The 20,793-nt window shown below is 36.8% G+C and overlaps 1 protein-coding gene across 1 annotated transcript in view; it reads right to left on the bottom strand.

Moving 5' to 3' along the window:
- Nucleotides 1-2,337: 2,337 nt before the first annotated feature.
- LOC125649529 (TALPID3 protein-like) overlaps nt 2,338-20,793 on the bottom strand; it is an 81,667-nt gene continuing 63,211 nt past the window's right edge. The window contains exons 12-31 of the mRNA XM_056166716.1: nt 19,093-19,307; nt 16,970-17,042; nt 16,551-16,805; nt 15,858-16,023; nt 15,269-15,376; nt 14,010-14,227; nt 13,261-13,482; nt 12,549-12,763; nt 11,977-12,119; nt 10,573-10,799; nt 9,814-10,060; nt 8,969-9,126; nt 8,545-8,744; nt 8,151-8,371; nt 7,904-7,992; nt 7,313-7,496; nt 4,912-5,478; nt 4,372-4,539; nt 4,026-4,151; nt 2,338-3,349 (exon numbers count right to left, since the gene is read on the bottom strand). Coding sequence (XP_056022691.1) covers nt 3,030-3,349; nt 4,026-4,151; nt 4,372-4,539; nt 4,912-5,478; nt 7,313-7,496; nt 7,904-7,992; nt 8,151-8,371; nt 8,545-8,744; nt 8,969-9,126; nt 9,814-10,060; nt 10,573-10,799; nt 11,977-12,119; nt 12,549-12,763; nt 13,261-13,482; nt 14,010-14,227; nt 15,269-15,376; nt 15,858-16,023; nt 16,551-16,805; nt 16,970-17,042; nt 19,093-19,307 — 4,122 coding nt within the window. The 3' untranslated portion in view covers nt 2,338-3,029. The remainder of the gene's footprint in view (nt 3,350-4,025; nt 4,152-4,371; nt 4,540-4,911; nt 5,479-7,312; nt 7,497-7,903; nt 7,993-8,150; nt 8,372-8,544; nt 8,745-8,968; nt 9,127-9,813; nt 10,061-10,572; nt 10,800-11,976; nt 12,120-12,548; nt 12,764-13,260; nt 13,483-14,009; nt 14,228-15,268; nt 15,377-15,857; nt 16,024-16,550; nt 16,806-16,969; nt 17,043-19,092; nt 19,308-20,793) is intronic.

Raw genomic sequence — 20,793 nt, 5'->3', positions numbered from 1 at the left:
AAAAAACCCGGAGGTCCCGTGTCAAGACCTTACAAACGGAGGCCCCACGTCACGGACGCAGGATAATGAACCCTTACCATTACAGTCGTAAGCGCCATTATATGCACAAGCATCGAAATTTGTGGCACTTCACCTTAAACGTTTCTACAGGAATAAGATATTTTCGAGCAGTACGTAAAACCAAAAAAAAAAATTTAAAAAAAAAAAAAAATTAATAAAAATTGTTGCAATGGTATAAGGGACGTCTGTCCAGTTTAATAATAAAAATCCCACCACTTTAATATTAATTTAATATGTATATGAAGTAAAACAATGTAGTGCGTTATCTAAACCATAAACAGAGGTCAGGGGACCGAGTGTGGTCAATGTGGACAGTGGACGTTCAGCGTCAGTCACTATGCACAACATGACCACTTATCATCATGGGCTGTAGCCTGTAGGTGGACTTCACGTGCTAGTAAGAAGTAGTTCAATAAAATTACGAACAGGGTTCGTTAAATACTAGTATATAGACCCGGACATTTCACTAATCGGTCAATCAAGTTATCTTTCTATCAATTAAGAATATACTGGAGCAACAAATGGGTTATCGCACAGATGGAAGACTATGCGATACCGCTCACTTAACCATGATAACGGAAGTAACTTCGATGTTTATTTTCTGGGATTAAATGTCTAGACTGTGTTTTGGGGGTGTAAATTGAATAGAAGCAATGGATACTTTGTATAATCAGCGGTTACATTTTGCGATTCAGTTTGTCTTTCCTAGGCCTTTGAGTCAAATTGAATGATCTCTTGGGCATCGAAATACACTACTCTACAATACAGAAGTTTATTACCGACAAATCATCCCCAATTCATCTTACTTTTCCTTGGTCTATGTTATAACAATTCGAAATACCGTTATCACAACTTAAAGCAGCCGTAATCACGACTTATAGCAGCCGTAATACGACTTATAGCAGCCGTAATAACGATTTACAACAGCCGTAGTAACGACTTACAACAGCCGTAGTAACGACTTACAACAGCCGTAATAACGACTTACAACAGCCGTAGTAACGACTTACAACAGCCGTAATAACGACTTACAGCAGCCGTAATAACGACTTACAACAGCCGTAATAACGACTTACAACAGCCGTAGTAACGACTTACATCAGACGTAATAACGACTTACATCAGCCGTAATAACGACCTCTCATTTCGTCATTACATTTTTCATCTTGTTATCATTAGCACGTTTATCTAGTGATTATTCATCTCGTCATAACGATTCTGATTTCATGATGAAAACATTTTGGTATATACTTGTTTCCCCCATATGCTACATCCACGTGTAGTTTACAGTTCAAGTAGTCTGTAATTAATGCTGTAATCTTTTTTGAAATTTCCTTCTTTATGAACTGTCTTGCTGTTATGCTCTCTGGGCCTAAACCTATCTATACATTTGTTTTAAAAATCCAACAGACGTAAGTGTCTGGGACTGTCTGGCGGAATAACTCACTGTGTAGCTCTGTACACAACAGTGCTCGAATAAGCTCATTATATGTAATTTGTGACAAACGCAAAATGTTCATCACGTAAATTGCTTTAGTTGTCCAGTTTCGACTGGTCTGTAACTGCATGGATCATGTTAACTTATCAGCGGAAAACTGCTGACTACACTGACGGAGCTCGTTCACTTCTCAACTAGAGACAGTTACAATATAAGTTAGTCAAATACCAAATATTTGTGCAAACAATACGACCTTGTTGATAACCATTTCATGGTCAATAACATCAAATAAAGCACTTGATAACATGTACACGTTTAATCATGGCGAGATTTGACAACTCACTCATTTCATGGCCATCTAGTATTGTGCACGTGTCAGAGAGAGAGAGAGAGAGAGAGAGAGAGAGAGAGAGAGAGAGCGAGAGAGATTCTGCTCAAGGTTGCATTCAGCCTTTGCCTATGTACCGGACAGTCTTGATAAAAAACAAAAGGGGGGGGGGTGTCTAGAGGTTGATGGGAGTCTCTTATTTACAGAGAAAGTCAAGTTAGATCAACATGTTTACTTGCATGAACTTTGAAATGTTTGTCAGCCTGTACTTTGCAGTGTATTAACATTATTTTGTAGTGAATTCTAGATTAACAAGTTCACACCTGATGTACTTTTATGGCGGGGGATCTCAGCTGAATTGTCTCTTAATCAAGCTGATAATTCGATCTGTCCGGTTAGTGCTCAACCCAAATCCAGCAAATATCAGGAGAGTATCAAAAGATCCGATTTAGATTAGTATATAAGTATGTCATCAATACTATTTATTTTGAAAAATTGAATAAGACAACTGTAAATTAAATCTCCTTTATTACAAATCATCTAATATACCTCTATGAGCACTACACTGTACTTACTGAGGGTTAGATCACCTATACATAATACACCTTCAATAAAGGTAGATTACCCAAGTACACATAATAAACCCTTAACTAAGATTTTGTATGAAACACCAAACATTTAAGAGGTTGTGTCAATACTTGAAAACACATCAGTAATTCAGATATAGACACTTGTGTAAAGTATATATTAACTGACGCAAAACTCAACCCCTTCCATGTATTTGTATTGGAGAGATTCTGTAAGTTTATATATATAAGGGGAGGGGTTGGTACTGAGTTTGGTGCCTGTTTGTATTTATATTTTACAAACTATTCTAGAGCCTTTTTACACAATACACTCATGTAATATTGTTCACACTTGAAAAGTCTACATCTGGACGGAAAAAATCACAAATATCACAGACAACGGTGTGTTAAGAATCAGATCTTAATTTTTCATACAAGTAGAATTAGATTATTTATATCGGCTATTTCATTGCTTCTGAACCTTCTGTAAATATAAACTACAGCATATATTGGTGTAAATAACAAATAATTATGAAAACGGTTTAATCAAATACCATAGAATATTGACACTAAGACACTAGCATAAGACAAAATCACTTCTTTATTATCACATGTGTATCTTCTCTGCGACAATATCTCAGAGAAATTCCGAATCATCCATTGAGGGCAAGGTCACAGACATCCTCAACGAGTCCGAGTCGGCCAGTCTCCTAAGTTCTGATTCACTGTATGAGTCAGCAGCCCCTCCTCCGTTTGAGTCAAATGAATAAGTCATCCCAAGAGACTTCTTTTCCTTGCTGAGTCGGGTAGGGCTGAGTTGCCTCTGGGGATACTCAGGGGAAGGTACTCTCCCGGTGGAGGACTGGCTGAAGGTCTGGGACAGGTAGCCGGACTGAAGCAAATCCTCCATATTCATCTGGTCTGGGGTGAAGGCTCGGGTTCCCTTGTCACTCAAACCTGTGGAATAGTTTGGATGTCAGTGTTATGTACAAGAGAAAGCTGTATGACCTGTGTGTTTGTCTTGTGCAATGTGCTAGTCCCCCCCCCCCCCCCCCAAAAGGAAACACAAAAATATATTTTCTGTAATGAGTGAATTATGACACAATATATCTTGCCTAATTAGTCTAACGTTTGATAGAGTATAAAAAGTAATATACAAACTTGACATTTGTTGATGTACAGCAAATTACAAATGTCTGATCAGTGTTTGTAATGGTTTTACTTTATGTTGAAATCAAAAGTAGATGATTAAGAAATCCAAGCTTCTACATATCATAAATTTACAAATAACTATAACTTCAAAATGACGGTATTAAACTAAACTACTAGTTTCAAAGGTTTTCCTGACTTTCAGTTTTTAAAATCATATTATACTTTAGCTACAAAAACAATTTGCAAACAACCAATGTTGACACATTACATTTATATTGGAAATATTAGTGTGAACCACTGAAATAGTTGCACCATAAATAGAAAAAATAGAATCCTAGCCTTTCCTTGTTTTGTAATTCTGGTAAATAAGGGAGCTACAATCACACTACCCAATAGTTTAACATTCAAATCCTGGGACATACTTTTATTTAACTTTATTACAGATATTGAAAATGATCTACAACAGAAAGAGAAAACTTACTCTGTGAGACCCTCTGCTCATCCGACCCTGGCAGAGGGTAGGTTCTAGGACCTGTCATGGTAATAGACTTGTCTGGTAACCCTGGAGATTTGGTGGCTTGTGGGGGTTTCTTCAGGGCAGATTTCACTGTCAATGGAATCAGAATTAAACATAATTCAATAAAAAAAAAAAAGTTCCAGAAAACCATCCTCAACAAAAATTGTCATATTTACAAATTCCATTTGGTAACAGAACAGTAACAAGATGACAGACATGTAATTATGAAGAGTGGGTCTTCCTTTGGACCATTTCATAACACTGGTAAACTGGATGAATCCACAGATAACAAATTAACTATGATTTTTACCTGGAGACCGCTGGCCACCAGTCAGACTGCCCCCGAGGGAAACACCTCCTGGGATGGTGGGTCTGGTGGGGGCCCTCTTAGAGCTACCATGTGGAGTTCCTGAGGTTTTCTTAGTGGTGGTGATAGAAGTTTCTACAGTGTATCTTTCAACATCTTGGCCTTCAGAATCTGTACAACAAAAAGGGGGATAAATCTTACAACCTTGACTAGTGTACTATATATTGTGCAGACATGCACGTGTGTTAAAGCTCCCTCAACATAATTCAATCAACTGCTTTTAACGAGCATATGTTAATACATGTATAATACATATATATTATATATATCTATTGCTGATACTGGATGGATCTATTGGTTTTCTCTCAGTCTGTTTCACTTTGTTTCATCTTTAAAAAAATTATTCTACATATTTATAACTTTTCATGTAGCTTACTAATGAACAACTATAGATCAAATTTGAATTTTTTTTTCTTCTATAAAAATAAATTTGGAGTACATTTCTGTTTAAATGAAGCATATCTTGCTTTGTGAAACTCTTACCCATTTCATATGATACTCTCATTGGAGACTTTCTTCCATTTTCCAGACTGGACCTAACTGGAGACCGCCTGCCCTGCTGGTCCCTCTGTGGAGAATATCGCCCATCCCTCTGGTCTTTATGTGGAGAATATCGACCATCTCTTTGGTCTCTCTGTGGAGAATATCGCCCCTCCCTCTGTGGAGAATATCGCCCCTCTCTCTGTGGAGAGTATTGCCCATTATGTCGGTCCCTCTGTGGAGAGTAAGGCCGTTCTTGTGCCTCTGTGTGTGGAGAATCCCTACCATGGCTATGCGGTCTTCCATATCCTCTGTCTGGTGATGCCCTGCCTTTACTCTGAGATCTTCTGCCCTCTTCAACATATTCACGCCCGTGGTGAGGAGATTTTCTTCCTCTGTCTGGAGATTGTCTCCCTGTTTGGTCAGGTGAGGGAGATCGCAGGTGTCTGCCATAATCATACTTCCCATACTCCCGTTCAGGAGAACCATGCTGCTTGCGATGCTTCTTGGGCCGGACTTCTCCCAGACTTCTGTCCACTGAGGCTCTGAGCTGGTTCATACTAAGGTCACCTATTTAAAGAATAAAAACATTTATGATTAACACTTTATAACAACAGAAATTAAGTCTGCTTGTAAATAATAATTGGAGGTTTGGAAAGGCTATATGTTGTATTCGGGGAAAAAAAATATCTCCGCACTTACTAAAGTATCTCACTGAGAACATTGCAGGGTGTCAGAAGCAATTCAAAATTGGGGCAGGGACTTTGATTTGGGGGTTAGGGGTGGTGTATGAGAAAAATATTGTGAATTAAATCACAACAGGTGTAATTTTTTGCATCTTGATATTTTTACTTAGGGCTATTCCAGAAATAAATACATGGGGGGGGGGGGGGGGGGGGGGGGGGGGTCGGGAGGCACCTTTTGTATATACCAAGCACCCATAAAAAAAAAAAAAAAAATTACCCCATGACCCATCAAATTAATAAACTCATTTTACTATGACCCATCTAATAAAAAAAAAAAACTAACCAGACCCACCACAAAAATATTTTTAAAAATGAAAACGGTACAAATCTCGCGAGGTTTTCGGGACAAACATTCTAGTCAATGACGCGGTAATGCCTGTGCGACATTGTATCACAGTAGTTCTGAAGAAACGATGTCACATCAACAATCAAAGGCATCTATGGCGGGAATGTTGGAAAGATTGGGAGTCCAAACGATGCTATTATCATGAAATGGGTATGGATATGTTTTTCCACGAATCGTTCGTCTTCTAATGGAGCCCGCGCCCGGAGGCCTCTATATCACCATCACACCGACTGATAAATATAACGCATCGGTACCCTCGTATAAATCAACTAAGGTTTGCCTATTTTTATTAGAAAACGGAATACCTATTGGTTTCAAAATATTCCCAAAATCGATGCACTGTAAACTGTAATAATCTACAGAACAGAGTTCGCCGCCATCACGTCCAAAGGGACCCTATTAAACGTGCCTCTAATTTGAAGAGTTGCCGTAATGGAAAGTTATGCGCTGCAAAGAGCGACAACTCGAATAGTTCTATGTTACTTTCAATTTCGAAAGCAGCATTTCGAAAGCAAGTTTACAATTTTCCCTCCGACGTTTTGTAACCAACATGACAAGAGCGACAATAAAAATATTCTGAAAACTCAACACCCATGTAGCACAAAATAAAACAATAGAAACTACCCACTACCCATAATAAATATTTTATTAACAATCCCACCACGGACCAATTAAAATATGAAAAAATACGACCACTCACACAAAAAATATCATTTGCCGCCCGACCCCCCCATTTGATCATTTCTGGAACAGCCCTTATTAAAAATGTATGAACTAACTACTGAATGAACCAACAACAGACAAACATCAGATCAACATGTTAATTCCGTCTCAAATGAAACAACCAAACGTGGGGAAGATGGGCTGAAATTCTAGGCTGAAATTGATGATTTCCCTAAGGTTTAAAGTGTAATTTGAATTCAGGTATTCAATTCATATCAATAATATTTGTAATTAATTTTTAATATAAAAAATCATGAATTTGATTCGCCCCCTCCCTCCTATGGGTAGGTACAGTTATATATATATACCTGCGTATAGTGTAAGTGATGATTAGAGTGTTTTGTAAACAGGCCCATATAAACAATACGGATGTTCATACGCTGCCACTACTGTGACTTAGATCGACTCGTAGTACACCAGTTAGTGGTTTTTTTTTGTTGATATTTGCTAAAATGGTTTTTTGATTAATAAACAATTCTTTGGCAATATTACTGGAGTAGCAATAACCGACTCTGCTGTGATATGCTTTGCATTGTAGAAATTACTGGAATCTATCTACACTAACTGTATATATCCCCATGTTGCCTACCTAAGCTATTTCCTGTGTAGTCCAGCAGGTCTGATACCTGCGTTGATGTCATGTCCAGCTGTCCTGGGTGGATAGGACCGTGCTGCAGTCTGGAGAGTAACAGAAGAACCGGATCTTTCTCTGGTGCTATGGCGGGGTTGTATTGAAATTCTCCCTCACTAATGGGGAACTCTGTAGACTCGTCCTGAAATGGAAACAGGCACTCTCTGTATATACCTCCAAGAAAATATGCAAATCGCTTCATCAATGTTTCATCCTTACATTTAGTGAGCACCACCATGAATCAATCACTTATTGATTCAGTACGAGTAAGTTTAGTGTAAATCTGTCTTAATGCTACCATTTAAAACATTGAAATTTCAATGATAACATCAAAATCAGGGATGTGACTGAATTCCTCTGAAATTAGAGGAAAACTGGTCAAAAAGGGAGGAAAACACCTCAACCCACATGGAAAAATATCATTTTCTGTCTCTTTCAATCAAACCCAGAGGGTTTCAATTTTTTTTTTTTGAAAATTGAGCCAATCAGAATATTTCCTCTGAAAAAAGGAAAAATCACACCCCTGCAAAATACTATAAATGTACTCACGGGAATATCTGATGCATCTTTTGTTGTGCTTGCTATACTCTGCTCTGCTCTCAGCCGTAAAGCTTTTTCTAATGCTCTCTGTCTTGTTACTACAACGAACATTTCAACAAAAATGTACCAATCACCTTTCCTCCAACAATTCATCTTACCCCTTCCTATAGAGCTACATCCGATTTCATTCATTCTTCCTAAATTTATTCACTCCTAAATAAATAGCGTAGTACTTCACTAATCTACATTTTTGTACCTTCATCGATGGGGAAATCAGCCACCTCCCCCTCGCTCTTGTTAAGTAGCCACTGTCCTTCTGAAACACTCTGGTTTATGGTGTCTGAGACTGATGACTCCGTAACACTTTCCGAAAATGAGGGGGTGGGGCTTGGTTGACGGGCAGGTGATTTTGGTCTCTTTGGGGAAGGAGATCTCCTGTCCTCATGAATTACACGATTCTCTGATGGCGGAAGAACTCTATAACATACATAAAAATATAACAAAATTAACTTTCTTTGAATTGCCACAATTTACTCTGGGAATATATAGCATTTAATTCATCAAATATCAATAAAAAGTATAGGTGTACATTTTTATGTAAAACAAAGCAAAATGAAGTGGTCCTTGTGGAATGTATTGTGTTGGCTTACATAGGCACTGGTTGATCAGGTTCCATTGGATCTCTGTATTCTGGATTTTCCTCTGGGCGGGGTGACCCTGGGTCTCCCCAAGGCCGAGGGCTCTTGTCTGTCTCCTCACGGACCTCCAATGGCTGTTTAATGATAGTCTCCTCACTGACCACCTTGGGAGGTTCCAATTGTTTAACCTCCACAGGGGGCGGTTCTACCACCTGAATTTACAAGTGTACAAGTGTTGAAAACTTGGTCATCCACATATATTGTATTGAAATTACACTCCTCATTCAATAGTAAAATACTCAATTGCATGAGGAGTATGGAGTAATTTTACATGTTCCCTGTGAGGAAACAGTTTGGTTTCTAAATATTTTTCCCCTCAGTATTTTTGTTGCTATGTGATATCAACAAATATTAAGTAATAAAGATTTCATTCTACCTTAGGGGGTGGTTCCACAGGTCTTGGGGTGGGAGGGGGAGGGGACATTGCCTGGAGCTCTTGTGGAGGTTCCTCCTCTGGGACGGGAGTTGGTATAGGGGTCTCAATGTCATGCATTTCTTCCACTGACTGGGTGGTCACTGGCACCACTAGTTTTTCTATCAATCAAAATCAGACATTCATATAAATGTATCATCATATATACAGTGTAACCATAAAAAAGGACATGCAGAGTATTGATTTGTGTGCACGTATAGTAAAACATGCTTATAATGAACATGCTTATAACAAATTCATGCTCATTAAGAAGTGATATTTATTTCTCTATGAGAGGAAAATAGCGAAACTTTTACTGGATATAACAAGGATTGGTTATAATGATTGTTTTTTGCTGGCCCTGGAGGCTCTCTATAACTGTGCTTTACTGTATAATGAAGTTTGGTTATGCTGGCCCTGGAGGTTCACTATAACTGTGTTTTACTGTACCCATGATATTTTAGAAATCATAACTGAAGAATGGGGTCTCAGTTTTGATTGTACATCAAATTTTAAAGTTTGAATGCGTAGCTATTTTCAGGAGATTATGCTTTTGGTCCCATTCATTTAAATATGTGGACACAATTACATAAATACTACTGCTTGGATTACAAATTTTCACACAAGTTGTGTTTGATAACTGGCAGGAATTTCTTGAATTCAGGGAGGGATCTGTGAATAGTTGTATAATGGAGATTTACAGCTATTGTTTTATTTCTGAACTAAAACACACAAGTTCTTGATTTTTTCTTTCCACTTGTTACTGATGCATGTAGAAGGCATGTGGTTGTAATCAATATCAAACGTACGCCTGAGAATCCGCAGTTCTTCACTAAGATCCAGAGACTCCGATATTTCTGACTCCGGTTCCGGCTGAGGTGGTAGTCTCATAGGTTCTGGTGCTCGCTCCACCCTCAGTACTTCCTGTCTCGGGGAGGGCGGTGGGGAGAGCTCTGGTGTGACTGGGGGTGATACCACTCTGATGGGGGAGGCTATGGGGGTAGCTTTGGGAGTAGGTTGAGGTGTCTCTATCTGGTCCGGACTATACAAATACTCCTGTAAATATACAAAGATCATTTCATATCCAAGTTTTAAAACTTTTAAAACAAAATATGCTGTAAAAAATTTTGTAACACTATGACCCTGAACATGTTAAAGTTCACCTGAAACTGCATTAATAATCTGGAACTTTATCACTCACATTGCTTTGACCTTTTAGTTCACCAATAATGAAGTCTCTTTTTTGTACAGTTAAAAAAAGGTTCAAGGTCAAAGTTGCAGACAGAGACAAAGAGACAGACCAAAAAACAATATGCCCTTATCTGTCTTCGATTTCAAGGGCATAATACATGTATTTATTAATTCATGGGTTGAATTTATTGTATTTTTAAATTTATGCATTCTTTAAACTTTTACGTGAAGCAAGAAAATAGTTGCATGACATAACTGAACCAGAGAAAGAACATCCAAAGTTACAGAACGTGCCCAATCCAAATTGTTGATATGAAGTTCCATAAAATATGTTCAAATCAAATATGATAATTCTATATGACCTCTTTTATACTCACCCTTGGTGATGGTTCTGTGGTTCCCATTTTGTCCTCGTCTATTGCAGCTGACAATTTCGGAAGGACTCGTGGTTCAGTATGCTCCACTTCTGATGGTTTTTGGCCCAGCATGGTCACCACCTTCTCCACCAAGACCTCTCGGATTAAACTGTTGACAAAGTCGCTGTCTACCGGCTGGCCAGCATCAACAAACAACTGCATGCCAGCCCGGCCTATCGAGTCCATTACTATTGCATAAAATAAGAGTTTATAAATACATGTCACATATGTATCGCATTTCTAAAAGAAAATAATTTAATTTTGTCTTGAGAAGCATTATAGAAACTTTACAGTCATATAATTTACTATTAAAGTTTTCTGAAGGATACAAGACACAACAGAATATGCAAGTTATTATATTTATGTGCACTTGTAGAAGTGCAAGCTTACATGTCTATTTTGATGTCCTTAGAGGAGTCACAATTGCATGAGGTAATTTTATGATTACTGAAGATATATTATTATATGTAAGAAATGAGTTAGCAGTCCATCTGAATCATGCACAGAATAAAACCTAAAGATACTTCCACTTACCAAACACAGACTGTATCTTCCACTTAACAAACACAGACTGTATCTTCCACTTACCAAACAAAGACTGCATCTTCCACTTACCAAACACAGACTGTATCTTCCACTTAACAAACACAGACTGTATCTTCCACTTAACAAACACAGACTGCATCTTCCACTTTAAAACAGAGACTGTATATTCCACTTACCAAACAAAGACTGCATCTTCCACTTTATAACACAGACTGCATCTTCCACTTAACAAACACAGACTGCATCTTCCACTTACCAAACAAAGACTGCATCTTCCACTTACCAAACAAAGACTGCATCTTCCACTTACCAAACAAAGACTGCATCTTCCATTTTATAACACAGACTGCATCTTCCACTTACCAAACACAGACGGTATCTTCCACTTACCAAACAAAGACTGCATCTTCCATTTTATAACACAGACTGCATCTTCCACTTACCAAACACAGACGGTATCTTCCACTTACCAAACACAGACTGCATCTTCCACTTACCAAACACAGACTGTATCTTCCACTTACCAAACACAGACTGCATCTTCCACTTACCAAACACAGACTGTATCTTCCACTTACCAAACACAGACTGCATCTTCCACTTACCAAACAAAGACTGCATCTTCCATTTTATAACACAGACTGCATCTTCCACTTACCAAACACAGACTGCATCTTCCACTTACCAAACAAAGACTGTATCTTCCATTTTATAACACAGACTGCATCTTCCACTTACCAAACACAGACGGTATCTTCCACTTACCAAACACAGACTGCATCTTCCACTTACCAAACAAAGACTGTATCTTCCACTTACCAAACATAGACTGTTCTTTGTCCTCCATCTCACTCTCTATGGAGTCCTCATCTACAAAATGTGGAAGACCAGGTGCTTGTTCCTCTTCCACCTCTGTGGGACAGAGCTCAGAGATCATCTTCGCCAGCAATTCCTGTTGAAGCCTGTAAAAAATTAGATGTCATCACATTTTTATCTGTCAACTTATCAGCATGTTTATTTCACAATCCAGCATCCTATGCAGTAAAGAAGTGTCATATTCACTTTAAAAATTGGTACAAATAAATAAGTACATGTATTTTTAAATTTTAAAATACCTATGTAGTACAAATAAAGATCAGTTAGAAAAAAGCTAAAATTAGATTTATAGAAGAAAATGGATAAACAGGAAATTTTCCCCCTTTTTAACACACAGGTAAAGTAGCTAGTGTCTTCAACAAATCACAATAGCACTTGAGTGACTGCGACTTTGTTAAGATTCTGTCAACAATGTCGGACTTTTTAAAAGAAGTACTCCTTCCACCTAATATAAATCTTCTAAACTGTTACATTGTGGCTTTCACTGAAGCAGATGACATAGAAATCAATTTTACCACTCTTCTGCCCTCTTCTCCAGATCATCTCGTCTACGAATGTCTTCTGCTAACACATCAGACACCACTGGAGTCAGGTGATCCAGCAGTTTCTGTTGAGGGAACACGGGTTGTCTTTCCACCACTGGGGGTGGGGATGGAGGGTGATATCCTGGTAATGCAATACCTGGAGCATCCTCTGGATTCAGGTCGCCAGAGACATCAGTAAAAGTTTCCTTTAAAAATAAACATAGCTACAAGTTCTAATCTAAAAACGATGGCAGACCAATAAATAGGACATTTATTGTTTGTGTTGTACATTGAGAATCTAAATTCACTTCAGACGATTTACAGAGGTATGACACATTTATCTTAATTGTCATGAATGAAATCGATTACTCATAATCTAAGATTTTGTCTCCTGCGGCAATAAATTTCCATTTCAGTATAGAATCAATAATAATGTAAATCAAAAGCCCTATGAAACTTCCAAAACATGATTTACAGATTGTTAGACTAACGCCTTAATCCACTCAGCTAACCACATAGGTGAAGAAATTTACGAGGAATTGATTTCAATTTGACATATATGACCAACTTCTGTTTGAAAAATTTGTGATGATGTATTACTTCTGCTTACATTTCATCATTCTGCAGTTATCTACTGATCAGTAACAATTACAATATGAACTTAAAAACTGGGGAGATCTTTTCTGTCTCATTACCCACATACCTCATCTTCCTCCCTGTAGAATGTGACCTCCAGTCTACTCTTGCTCGGGGATTTCGAAGGAGACTGAAGCAGTACCTCTCCATGTTGTGAGGATGTCTGACTCACGAGGTTCCTCTCAAGTGACGTAGATCTGGATTTCTCGGGTGATATAGATCTGGGTCTTGTTTTTGGAATGGGTGAGGTTTCCGATATATCAGTCTCTATATCAACACTAGGTAAAACCTGTCAAATTAGAAACACTGCAATTTACATGTGCAAGTTCTTTTTTCATAAATTCTAAATTATCATATGGCGGGTAATTTTGGTGTCAGGAATATTTAGCAGATTTTTCTGAAGATTTTGATTTTGAGCTCGATGCTCTAAACACTCGGCCACAGAGGCCCCCTGAAGAAGGTAGTCTAAAATCTTTGTGCTTTATTTTTTGGTGCAATTTCATTTGAGAAGTGCATCATTTATGTAAATAAAAGTTTGGCACTTTTAGTGAATCTTCCTCTTCTGCCAAAAACGCTAACGTTTCCTGCATGCCAAAAATACCCGAGGGAGTGTGTGTGTTTGTGTGTGTATTGAAAAAAGAATATGAAATGTAGTAAACTTTCTTCAGGACAAACTTCCTATCTCCGTTTCCAAATGACGTCATGCCATCTACTCTTCATACTATTTTCAGATCCCAATAAAAATGTCTGCCAAAAGTAAAACTGCAAAATATCCATACTTGATAAAGTAAATAAATCCCCAAAAAGCTGACCTACCTGTTTACTGAGCTCAGGTTCTGGAGGCTTTCTCAGATCATCCTCTGCTGGGACAGACACTATGGCAACATTCCTCATGGCTGATACTGGGGGATGAGATGCTGGGGTGGAGGTAGTGATGGGCCCAGGGGGAGGTGAGGCTGAGTAGGTCAGACCACTGTCCATCCGGGGGCCACCAAGGGGCACAGCCATAGGCACTAACTGGCCTGGTATAGGAGCTGAAAACAGAATTCGTTTATAAGTAACTTATAGTATGTGTAATACCGTACAAGTACAATTTTTAGCGAGGATTTGATTTCGGCATTATTAGCGACAGTGTTGAGATTGCTAAAATTGAATATCACTAATATTTATTCCATATCGGAGGTAATAGCTATCTTTCTTGGAATTATAAAGTCGCTAAAATTAGCTCTAGGTAAATATATATACCCATAATTTATGGAAAAATTGCTAATTCTGTGTCTCACTAAAAATACTACTTATATGGTATTAACCTCAGTGGCACAATTAGTCTTCCACATCCCACCCCTAATAAGATTTTTAAAGGCTTACAATACCTAATAAAGAGCAAACACATGGCCTGAAACATCTAGATTGTTCCAAGGAACATACATGCACATGTATGTGTTACCTGCTTTGGCATCATTAGTCATGATGTATGTTAATTAAATGACACTCACAAAAGTAATACACATGCCAAGCTCCTATCTTTTATGGCTACAAAATTCTACCATGTGTCAGACAGATGTAATCTACATTGTACCTGTAATAATTGGTGCTATACTTTCAAGGTGACACTATGATCTTCACACAAGGAATAAACATGCTTTATATTAAACACTCATCTTAGAATTACAAAGTTATAGGCTGTGAAAAGCAGACACACACAATACAGACAAAGTATCGGTAAACCCTCTAGTGTCCTTATACTTTGCAGGTGACTCAAAAACCCAATGTCTTAGGTTTGGTTCCATATACTGTATAATGGGTATTTTTTGCAGCTGTGTAGAATATTTTGCAATGGTAATTTTTGTGAATATTTCATATCCGCCAAAAAATGGACAACCGCAGAAAATACCCATTATACGGTAATCTCAAAAGATAGACAAAGTTGAATATCATGTTCTGCCGAGGTGACCGGAATGTATGTAACTATAAGGTAATCTCACAAGACAGAAAGTTGAATACCACGTTCTGCCGAGATGACCAGAATGTATGTAATTATACGGTAATCTCACAAGATAGAGAAAGTTGAATACCATGTTCTGTTGAGGTGACCGGAACATATGTGCCTTGGACAGGGTTGAAGTAGAATTGTTTTATCCCTGGTGTTGTTTGGGTCTTGGAAGATTTTACCAGATGGGCAGCTGTAATATCGAAAAATGTCAGCATCATACTCTTAATATATCAATATACATTAAAATGGAAGATTTCCAAAGTACAATGAGCAATTTCATAGACTTTAAAGTTAGCATATGTATATTCAAGAAATAAATACATTTTTGAAAATACATGAAGGCATGAACTTAATGATCCTCCTTGCCGGCATACTTCATGGAGTGCGTTAGTGCTTCATGAAAAGTATGTCAGTGTAAAGCGTTGCAGTACCTTATGTATTTTCAAAACTAAAGTTAGTCTCTTATATTTACATTCTACTTTCATTTCTGTTGAAATTCCATAACGTTAAAATAAACGTACTCGGTATTCATAAGTGCATTGTTCACAACTGCAACACATTCATGAGAAAATGGCTATCATTACAATTGGTAGAGATATCAAGACCAAAAACACTGAAAATATAATAAATATTCTGAAATGCATCTTGATCCTTCAATTGCTGACACTTACTGGACACGTCCGGTGCTCCGGGTGGCCGGTCCGGTTTGTGTTTCGGTACATTCTGGTGATGAAGGTATGGATCTTTGACTGTGGTTCTCTTGTTCTGGTAGGAAGCCTTCCCATAAACCCTAGTCATGTACTCCTCATCCTCAAACACAGATCTTATCTTTGGTTGCTGCAAAAGTAAGAAAATGTAAATGTACAAAAGTAAGAAAATGTCACATATCTATACAAAATTTAAATGTACAAAAGTAAGAAAATGTCACATATCTATACAAAATTTAAATGTACAAAAGTAAGAAAATGTCACATATCTATACAAAATTTAAATGTACAAAAGTAAGAAAATGTCACATATCTATACAAAATTTAAATGTACAAAAGTAAGAAAATATCACATATCTATACAAAATTTAAATGTACACATGAGAGTAGCATTACTGGTATGTATATCAAATACTTTTACAAGAATCCTATACATTAAACTGCAGTGTCATAAATTTTTGTTGAAAACATTTCCAATACATGTGCATTTGCTATTTTTGTGAATTTTTAAAGTGACCAAAGAGGAACAAATATTTGCTCATAAAGGAAGAAAATAAAGTGGCTTTCCACAAAATTAGTTATTAATCAAAGTGTATTGACAAAGCCACCAAACATGATACCAATGAAAATGGCTGACACCTCATCATCCCCTGTTACCTTGGCAGTAGGTGGTCTGTTTGTAGTAGTGGGCATGTTCTCCTTCCCTCTCACTGCCCTACTGGGCGGGGGTCCAAAACTGGGGCCCTTGATCTTGCTGAGCCCTGTATCAATCTTTGCCCCTACCCTTCCCCTTGCTGTGGCCTTTTGGGAATGTGGGGCAAACTTTTGCTGACCGGCAGTGGACGGTTTCATAAGAACTGGAGCTTCCTTCTTCTGCAGTTCTGCCATCACCACATCGTATGTTACTTCTCTCTGTTAAAAAAAAATTAAACTGTTGTGGAAAAAGACAGCCTTAAGAGTCTTGAATAATCTAAAAAAAATATTGTACTTTTTTTTTCTACACATGTTTCATCAAATATTTCAAACAGTTATATATTCAGAAACATATTTAAACACGATTTCTTCTATTTACAGACCTCCACCTGGGAATGCAAAAGATTTATCTTCTTATCCACCATCTTTCTGATTCTCATCAAATCAGCATTATTTCTAAAAAAAAAAAAAATATCATATTATATGCAGTGCTCATAAACTCAGGGTAAAGACTGTCCACATATAATTCAAGAACAATAACTCTATCATGCTTAATATCATAACAGATAAAGAAAATTGTCACTTTGCTATAATATGTATTCAATACATATTCAATAAAGGCCCCTAAAAAGTTAAAATTCATGTAAAATCTTTGAAATTCTAAAAACAAAATTCTAAACTGAAAATGTTGTGAGACAAAATCTTAGAATAGATGACCGGTTTTACATCAGTGCTTGTATTCTGACGTCTGCAGTCTGCTGTCAAATTAACAGCATCACTTTCAACACTTGATTCAGACTTCAAACAACATTGAGTGCATTTGCAGAATAAGGCATATCTATTCTACCACTGACATTGCCAATGTACTCTTTGTTTGCAGAAAGTAAAATGAGAACATAAATGTGCATTTTTTATCAAAAGTAATAAAAGTATTGGGAAAGTTGTACATTTCTGATGTTTAAAGATCACCAGTCTGAGAAATTTTCCATGAATAACATAACTAAATCAGTGAGCTGTACAAATGTTCTTCATCAAAATAATGTAAAATTTGTATCAGGATATTAAAAAGTCATTTTTGGGGACCATATTAGGCAGATACCATGCATAGTCTTTTGTGTGTGGCAATAAAATTTTATTTTCATATCAAAGCTGAATTCATCAAAACAAATTATCACACATGCAGCATTTCCAAAAACATCTTAGAAAGGTCTAGGCATACAATCAACACCTTATTTATAAATAACTTGACATTTCTAGTTTCTCCCTTTGAGGCCAGGCGTTAAAAGCAACCTACGCTATTTTAAAAGTAATATTATGATAAATTTTTAAATTCTATAAAAACTTCAAAAATTCTTGAATTTTGGTCAAAATACATTTTACTCCAAAAAACACAAACAACTTGACATTTCTAATTTCATTTGAATTAATTTTGGTCAAACAAGATGTACTGTGAGCAATGCTCACTAAGAATAAACCCCCGCTTACCCCAATCTCCCAAAGGGTGTTGTTAATAGGCATAAATTACCTCTTTCCTGAGTGTAAAAATATGGTATGCCTTTGTAGAAGAAAATGGAAGATATAGTCTGAACACAAATCCATGTGGCATAAACCTATAATTTTGACCTTGATATCAAAGGTCAAGGTCATAAAGAGGTCATGAATGTACATGACACATAGTCTCATGGTGATACACCCATGTCTTATGGTATGACTATGTCAAACCCCTATAATCAATTTTGACCTTGAGGTCAAAGTTCAAGGTCATATAGAGGTCATGAAGGTACATGACACATCGTCTCATGGTGATACACTCATGTGTCAAATATGGTATGCCTATGTCAAAGAACAAAGAAGTTATGGCCCGGACACAAATCCATTGTAAAAAACCTTTAATTTTGACCTTGAGGTCAAGAGTCAAGGCCATATAGAGGTCATGAAGGTACTTGACACATCGTCTCATGGTGATCTACCTGTGTGCCAAATATGGTGTTCCTAAGTCAAAGAACAAAGAAGTTATGGCCTGGACACGAATCTGCACAGACAGACAGACGGACGGACGGACAGACAGACAGAGTGATTCCTATATACCCCCCAGAACTTCGTTCGGGGGGTATAAATACATTTTACTCCATAAAACACAAATAACTTGACATTTTTAGTTTCTTCTTTGAGGCCAGGTGTTGATAGCAACCTATAGCTAGTTTAAAAGTAATATTCTGATTTTTTAAATTCTAAAATAACTTCAAAAATTCCTGAATTTTGGTCAAAATACATTTTACTCCATAAAACACAAACACTATGTTACATAATTAACCTTTCTCAATGTTTTTAATTTTATTCTGAAGCATCTTAATACTTTTAGATCTAGCAGAAAAGAAAGATTGTCATTTTATGTGGATCTCTCACTACCTATGATAATGCAGCAGAAGATTTGGACTACAGTAGAAAACTATCCATAATACTGCAGCAGATGATTTGGACTACAGTAGTCTAGAAAAGAACATACCCCTCCTGGTAAAGACTCTCCATCATTGTATAGACCTCGCCCTCCTGCCTCGCCCTGAACACTGCCTCCAAATTGGCCTCTAATGTAGCCCTGTCTTCCTTCACCTGCTGAAGAATCTGGGCAGCATCCCAGTAAGAGGACGGGACCGGGGCGCTGTGCTTGTTCTGGCCTGGAACCGACTTGTATGGGGTCCTTAATACCTTCTGTGGAGGAAGCTGTGCAAAAAAGTGAAATTACTCAGATCATTCCCCGGCAAAGGATACAAGCTATGTACATGTACAAAATGTAATATATCAACTTTACTTTCAATAGATTTTTTTGTCCTGATCTCAGTTGTAGAGATTGTCAATGATGCATAAATCAGCTGGCAGTACTTGCCAAACCACAATCTGGGAGGGCCACGTGTTGACTACCGAAAAACTAGAAATGACAAGTGCCAATTTCCTTGATTTAAAATATCTGTTTGTAATTTAAAGAAAAGAAAAAGCCAAATGCATAATTTCTTAAATATTTTTCAGTGAATTATCACACAAACCCAATATAAACAAACTTCAGGCTTATCTGCTAATCAAAAAGACCTGCATGCCTTTGCTGTTTATCAATTGTTATAACTTTATGTAGCACATAAATCTATGTAAATGCAAAATATTATATCATAGACCTAAAAATGCATTTAACATTCAGTTCAGCTGTGTTTTTTTGTCATTATTGGGAAATATGCTGGTTGTCATTATTGCAGGAAAAGCATGATGCGCTTGATATGGGTGTTATATGATCATCCTACAATGCAGGCATCCATCACGCTCCCAATCAACGACAAAATAAAGCACACTTCCTTGTTTAAATATTAACTACAGAGTTACAAAACTCAAGAGTATCAGAAATTCATGTAAGAGGAACATATCATCAATCTCAGTAGATAAGAAATTCATCTCATGTAAAATAAACATGTTATCAATCTCTATTGATAAGAAATTCATCTCATGTAAAATAAACATGTTATCAATCTCTATTGATAAGAAATTCCTCTCATGTAAAATAAACATGTTATCAATCTCTATTGATAAGAAATTCATCTCATGTAAAATAAACATGTTATCAATCTCTATTGATGAGAAATTCCTCTCATGTAAAATAAACATGTTATCAATCTCTATTGATAAGAAATTCATATCATGTAAAATAAACATGTTATCAATCTCTATTGATGAGAAATTCATCTCATGTAAAATAAACATGTTAACAATTTCTATTGATAAGAAATTCATCTTAATATGTAAGAAAAAATTGTTATAAATCTCAGTAGATAAGTAATTCATCTCACTTAAAAAAACAAAAAACAAAAAAAAACCCATGGTAACAATCTCTATTGATAAAAAAAAAACCATGTTAACAATTTCTATTGATAAAAAAAAAACATGTTAACAATCTCTATTGATAAAAAAAACATGTTAACAATCTCTATTGATAAGAAATTCATCTTGTGTAAGAAAAAAATGTTATAAATCTGTAGATAAGAAATTCATCTCAACTGTAAGAGAAACATGTTACCAATCTCTATATTGGTAAGAAATCATCTCATGCAAGAATCTTTTTTTAAAATCTCTGTAGATTGGATTGTAGTCATTTCCTTAAAGGCAACAGGCCAAAACTTGTACTATTAGGTCTTGGATCTTATACAAAGTGGCTGCTTAATATGTT

Source organism: Ostrea edulis, chromosome 5, assembly GCF_947568905.1.
Source record: "Ostrea edulis chromosome 5, xbOstEdul1.1, whole genome shotgun sequence".
In the NCBI taxonomy this organism is placed as follows: domain Eukaryota; kingdom Metazoa; phylum Mollusca; class Bivalvia; order Ostreida; family Ostreidae; genus Ostrea; species Ostrea edulis.
Note: the sequence above shows the minus strand (reverse complement) of the source record. Positions and strands in the feature narration are given on the sequence as shown.